The sequence below is a fragment of the Cenococcum geophilum genome, assembly GCF_001692895.1.
Source record: "Cenococcum geophilum 1.58 unplaced genomic scaffold K441scaffold_89, whole genome shotgun sequence".
Taxonomy (NCBI): domain Eukaryota; kingdom Fungi; phylum Ascomycota; class Dothideomycetes; order Gloniales; family Gloniaceae; genus Cenococcum; species Cenococcum geophilum.
The window spans coordinates 16415-23503 of record NW_027137647.1 but is presented as its reverse complement, the minus strand read 5'-3'; the positions used below and the strand labels follow the sequence as shown (position 1 = coordinate 23503).

Below are 7089 nucleotides of genomic sequence, written 5' to 3'. Positions count from 1 at the left end.
AGTAAATCGCCTATTTAAGAAATTGCCTGCTACTAGTCTTATGCCTCTATAACAAGCTTTTAAGGATATTTACTATCTCGTCCTTGACGAGAAATCTATGATTAGGCAAGTACATCTGGCCTAGATCAATCGCCGCCTCCGTTAGATCTACTCTACGCGTAATAACGACTACTTTAGAGGCTTAAACATCTTGCTAGTAGGCGATTTCCATTAGCTTCCCCCTATAAATTAGGCGGCCTTATATAGCAATCTACCCGCTAGGCCGTTAGAGCTCGCTAGCTACGGAAAAGGAGCCTATAAGGTAATTAACCGAACTACTATCCTAGATTAAGTTATGCGGCAGGGCGGTAATAACGCTAAGAGCTCTATATTTAGGACCGCCCTTACGGAGCTACGTAGTAATTCTATAAGTAAATTAACCTAGAAGCTTCTTTTAACTAGGTATAAGCAGGGCCTATCTATTAATAAGGTTGCGGGCTTTAACAACGTAATTCGGCTATATGGCACACGCGCTGCTATAGGTAAGTATAACACTACTCGGCTTCGCGACCTTTTACAGCTAGTAGTGGCTATTAAGTTAGTTAACACTAGTATAGGTATACAGAAAGTCACTCCTAATTAGTGCAATACTATAGAGAATCTAGCCCTATATATTAGCGCGAAAGTAATACTAATATAAAATATCTGGATTGAACTAGGCTTAGTAAACGGTACTACTAGTACAGTTAAAGATGTCGTATAGAAGGGACACGCGGATATTAAAAAGGATTAGCCTCAGTCACTACTAATTACGGTAGATGGGTATAACGGACCTGCCCTATTTACTCGGCAGAATAGTAAGAAAGTCGTCCCTATATTTTCCGTGCTTTATAAGTAGGAGGGTATAAAAGGCTCTTACTTACGGCGTTAATTTCTAATTACTCTGGCTTTTGCTCTTACTATATATAAAAGCTAGGGCCTAACACTTAACCGGGTGGTTCTAGATATTAAGGAAAAGGATAAAATAGCCGGGCTAACCTATGTAGCAATCTCACGAGTTAAGAAGCTTTTAGGGCTTATATTTAAACGTAGGTTTAATATAGAACGATTTTAGTCATCTATAAGTAAGACTAAAGAGGTACAATAAGAAGATTTTGTATGGAGGCAGTAGTAACTACTCGTAAATAAGTTTTCCTAATTAGGAAATCATATACTGGCTTAGAGGTAAGCAAAGAATGCGGCATTCGTCTTAGTTTCCTAACTTTTAAACAGTTTAACCGCGAAATCCAATTTTCTAAATTTTAACCCCCCTATCCGTTCTACCTTCTTACCGCTTTTAAAGCTGTTAGATATATATATAATAGTATACAGGGAGAATTGGCAGTACTACCGGATTAATATTGCTGCTGTCTATAGCGTTAATCGATTTTTAAAATTTTTTAATTTTTTTAAAGGGCGGAAATTTCGCTTATATAAGAAGTTACATAACCTCCGAGAATACTTAGGACCGCATATTAGCAGCCACGACTTCTCTACACTATAGTTAAGATTTTATATATACTACACCTAGAGCTGCTTGCAATAACTATTACCTATAGATCTACCAATTTACAAATTAAAAATTAGACGTGGTTAGAGCTATCAGTAGGGGTTATTAATCGCGCTCCCCGTAATAAAATTTTGGATTTTGGTGATCTAAACTAATAAATCAAATTAAAAGTTCGGAACGTCCAAATAAGGTTCTGCTAAGACGCTAGCTAGACCCTTAACCTGGACCCTTCCTAACCTATTAAATTCTAAAAATAACAACCTTTACCAAATTAAAAATTAACCTTATCCTTAACAAGCCATCTAATTGGATTTAATGGTTCTTTATTATCTAAGACACAGCCAAAACTAATAAGGTATAGCAGTATATCAACCCATCTAAGAAGAAAGACAATCTTCTAAAGCTAAAACTACTAAGTCGGCCTATACTAAGGGACATACTACCCACGGCTATATTAATAGCAAAGCTAGACCCAAACTAGCTTACTACCTATAACTAGCTCTACACCAAATATAAGGACGATTTACGCGTACACTAGAAGCAAAAACAGGCTATAAACGATATTAATAACTATATCGTTCGCACCATATCGGTAGCCTACCTTTTACTTATTAACAGCCTTAGTAGTTAGTTACATTAAATATTTAAGGCGTCTCTACTACTGCAGTAGCCACTATAGTGATAGAGACACCCCGTATTTTGGTAAGCAATTAAGCCCATCTTATACGAGAATCTCGCGCTATTAGTACTTACCAAATCACGTGCTTATAGGGCCTCCTCCCGTCTATAAATACTCCCTCCTTTATACCTCCCTCTCTTCTTCTTTCTTCTTCCTTATAAGAGCTAGAGGTGCTCTAATACCCCTCCCTAGTCCCCACTAAGGGATCTATTGGTTGACGTGGCAATATGGACAGCATTTAACGAGGAGACGGGTAAAAGAGGAGATAGAAAGGATAGAGGGGCGTCCGGTAGGTGTCAGTTAAGTAATATTAATGTCTATATTATAGCTGCCTAATCTTCTATTCGCAGGCCTCCTTCCGTCTATAAATACTTCCTCTTTTATACCTTTCTTTCTTCTTCTTTCTTCTTCCTTATAAGAGCTGGGGGTGCTCTAATACTCCTCCCTAGTCCCTACTAAGGGATCTATTAGTTAACGTGGCGATATAGACAGCATCTAACAAGGAGACGGGTAAGAGAGGAGATAGAAAGGACGGAGGGGCATCCAGTAAGTGTTAGTCGAGTAACGTTAATATCTATATTATGGCTGCCTAATCTCCCGTTCGCAGGCCTCCTCCCGTCTATAAATACTCCCTCCTTTATACCTTCCTCTCTTCTTTCTTCTTCCTTATAAGAGCTAGAGGCGCTCTAATACCCCTCCCTAGTCTCCACTAAGGGATCTATTGGTTGATATAGCGATATGGATAGCATTAGATAAGGAGACGGGTAAAAGAGAAGATAGGAAGGACGGAGGAACCTCCGGTAGGTGTTAGTTAAGTAACATTAACGGCGGTTTTCGTTACCTAAAAATTGCGTTATATAACGATATTTGGGAACGCAAATATGTACCCCCGTCCCATACTTACACCACTACTAAATATTCTAGATTTTGTACTTAGAGCTACTTATAATAGGCATTCCTAGGAGATCTACCGGTTTAAAGCTCTACAATTAAACGTTGTTAACGTTTTATATAGGGGTCGTCAATTAAGCTCCCAGGATACGATTTTTAAAGTTTAACACTATACTAATATTACGACCTTCTTGCAGTAGCCGAGCCACCCCCAATCTCCTCCCCCTCCTTCCCCCTCCTATTACTTGGCGCCGAGCTATTGCGTCGTTACTAAGCTATTGTGTCGTTGTACGTCCGAACTAGGTGGGCAATAACGTAGTTACTTAATTATATTAGACGTCTGCATATAGTTATATCTCTTTCTACACGCGTATTTAATCGAGTTGGGGTAGTAGACTTACTTTAATTCCAGCTATACGGCGATTTAGTTATTAGGCATTAAAAATATTTAATATATAAAGCTTTAAATTGGAATTATAATCTACTATATTAGATCCTACGTAAAGGGCTCTATATTAAAGCTCTATAGTCTAAATATATACTAGATTCGTAACTAATATAATCCTTAAGCCCAGCTTAAGTAGGGCGCCTTGGTCACTGTAGTAGATCCTTACCTAGCAGTAACCAAGGCGCCTTAATCTTACTACTACTTCTAAATTAAGTAAAAGCTCTATATAGGGGGGTCCCAGGGGGTCTCCCCCTGGAAAACCTTATCTCTATATATATTAATTAAAGTCTATATAATAAAGCTCTAAAATTAATTAGCTTATTACTTATAAACTTGGGTTAAAATTTACGTTGGGGGATTAATATTCCGTATGTTATTACCTAGGTTCTAGGTTACCTAAATAATCTTTTAATAATACCCTACGGGCGCAAAAAAGACAAGATATATTCCTACTTCTATATTAGTTATAGCGCAGGCCTTATACCGCTAGCTTCTAACGGTACGCGTTATTTAGGGCAATAAGTATATAATTATCTACCACTACTTGAAATAGTAGGGAACCTACTATGCAATACAGCAGGCTAAGATAATTACCCTCTCCTCAGGCCTACACCCCTAATTAATACATTATTTAGAATATATCTCTATCTCTGCGAGCAAGTAAATAGATAAAAATATCTATTTAAAGCGAAGTCACGCCTTCCCTCCGAACAGCAACATCAATATCTATTATAATCAGCCTTTCGGCTTTTCGCTTTCCCACCCTCCACCCTATAGATAGATTTTGCAGCCTCTTAGGCTTGCGGTAGGCCCGAGGGGGGCAATAAGTGTGTAATCATCTACCACTGCTTGAGATAGTAGGGAACCTACTATGCAATACAGCAGGCTGAGATAATTACCCTCTCCTCGGGCCTACACCCCCAATTAATACATTATTTAGAATATATCTCTATCTCTGCGAGCAAGTGAATAGATGTAGATATACGCGTAGTTTCAAAAACAGTGTTCGCGCATAGACCACCTTTTCGTTGGACGCTGCCGTGTCAAGGGATAATCATTAAAAGTTTACCAATTCTCATGCTCTACGCATTGGTCTGCTCGCGCTTGCGATCGAAAAGTGGCTGCAGATACGGCCAGTCATGAAACTCCATCTTCGACTCCAATTGCTCTAGAATAAGATGTTGCTAGATTTGCTAGCTATGGCGTTTTTAGGGGTTAATTCTCGTCACTAGCGCGCTCGCAGTTGCGAGCGCGTCCCGCTCACGTTTTGTTATCTCAAGTCGTCCCTCCCGAGTTATAGCAATCATGAAATCGAACATTCCTTTCCTTCAAGCGATAACATTCCCATTTCTCCATGCACTGGAGCATATCTTACAGCATTGACTTGGATTATTTGAATACCTTTCGTAAGCTCAAAATTACCAGGCGAGCAGTTCTACTCTCTTAACCCCACTGTCGCAGCGATGTCTGCTGGAGTCCCTTCTGTATGCTAATTACATAGCATTATAAGTGGCAATGAACGATTACCCCCCCTCCCCGACGTCAGGTGAGTCCGCATGTGATATCAATCTCCCAGATCCTCCTCCAACAAGGCGTGAGGAAGTAAAAAGAACTTCTGTAAAAAGCTGGTTGCAACAGCCTCTCGAAAAAGAACCCTGGTCGGTATTTGCTTTGACAGGGGACCAAGCCTGGAAACTTTCGGGAGCAGCAGTGAAGCCGGTCGACTCTTACGGATTGGTAGGGTATCCTCCGAAGGCCTACATAGGGGAGCCTGTTCCCTTTGCAGCCACAATGCCCTCCCTTCCATACGTTGGATCCATAGGCAAAGATCAAGAAGGAGTTGCAGCGGATACTTCCCGTACTAGAGCTGCCGGTGGATTGTCTGAGCCACCTAGACAGGACGTAAGCGGAGATGGTAGCGTGCCACTTAAATCTACGGGGCGGGCTAAAATGAAGTATACTCCTCCCCTTTCATATGCGTAGTGACATAGCTAACCGGCACAGTAATGTTCAGATGAAGGTGACAAGTATATCTGACAATCAGCTGCTAGTATTCTCTGCACGGCGCCCGAACGAGATTGGTGAAATGTCCACGAATGTCAGACTTCGCGCGGCGGCCCTCTGCTGTAATTCTGATATGCTCGATATTGGAACCTTTGGAAGTAATTTCATTACGATAGCTCGAGAGCGTAAAGTTGACAACTTCTCCACCCTTCTGCCAAAGCTACTGATCTCACTGGCACGAGCCTGGAATAAACCCCGTATTTTCATCGGGTTATCCGCTAAACAAGGTCGACACTCTCAACAGTTCATGGTCCTCCTTAGGACGTTCACGTTGCTTACTCACCAACTCTACCCGAGTGTCTCCAAATTGACATGTTATACTGGTGGTAGGACAAATTCCTCTACTGGAGCGAATGAAACTCCGACACGATCCCTTGACGGTGCTTCTCGAGGCTTCATGAGTACTCCAGGTAAGAGAAAAGCCTGTGACCCTTCGGGTTCAGCGAACAATGGCAAACGAGTGAAGATAAGTGCGGCCGATTTACCAGAGTCACAAAACAGCCGTCGCCTTGCGTGTCCCTTTTCCAAACATAATCCCGCTCGGTATCGCGATGTGCATAGCGCTTGTACGGTCCCTCCCGGTTTCTTGGATGTCAAAAGTTTTATGTAAGTATGACATGATTTTCTCAAGACCTATCCATAGGAACACAGAAAACTACTTCCTTTGGGTTTTTTGGGAATGTCAGGGGTTTGAAAGAGGGGTTGATTCTAGTCCAAACTCTCCGAAGAACCAATCTGGTCAATATTTCTCTACACCTTGGAATGAGAATTTGGCTATGTACTAATCTATGAATGATATTAGGGAGCACTTGAAACGGTGTCACGCCCCACTTCGTTGTCAAACTTGCAAGATTAGATTCCTCGGTTCTGCAACTAATGCACTTCGAGCTCGCGATGCGGCCAGGATCCGGGCAGTAACACTTGGCAGTAACTTTACTGCCCAAATCTTTTGCCAAGTTCGATTCTGCCGGTGTAAAACCAGTGGCTTTGAGCTTGTTTTTAGTGTTGTAGATCTTAATAAGCCACGGCGTCGCAATTCAGCTCTGCTTAAGTCGTGATCTGCACCTGTATCGTAAGCCTTGGCGTGGTGTTATACGCGAAAATATGCAATTAAGATTCAGGAAGGGGTTATAATTTAATTAAATTGTAGATATTATAATGTAAAGTCCTTGCGGCGTAGTAGTACGGTTAGTTCTGTAATTACTTTAATTTAATTTGGAGCTAGCCTAACATAATTACACCACTTTCCCGAAGTTCTTGAGTGGCCTATTAGGCCATAATGTAAATATATAGGTTTAATATAACTTAGGGCGTTAAAAATAAGATAAGAATAATACAATTAATTTAAAGCCTTGCTAATACGTAATTTAATAGGAAATACTCTTTTTTTTTTAAATATTTTTAACACACTACTAATGGGAACTAAACCTGCAACCTCCTACTACCCGATTAGGCCAGGGGCTTTGGTGATAATGTAAT

The 7089-nt window shown here is 40.8% G+C and overlaps 1 protein-coding gene across 1 annotated transcript; it reads left to right on the top strand.

Moving 5' to 3' along the window:
- The first annotated feature begins 5644 nt into the window (after positions 1-5644).
- Positions 5645-6787, top strand: K441DRAFT_359658 (uncharacterized protein). Its single transcript, XM_067641373.1, has 2 exons — positions 5645-6216; positions 6413-6787. Exons 1-2 carry the CDS (start codon positions 5684-5686, stop codon positions 6666-6668), a joined length of 789 nt encoding a protein of 262 aa, XP_067496718.1. The 5' UTR covers positions 5645-5683; the 3' UTR covers positions 6669-6787.
- The last annotated feature ends 302 nt before the right edge of the window (positions 6788-7089 follow it).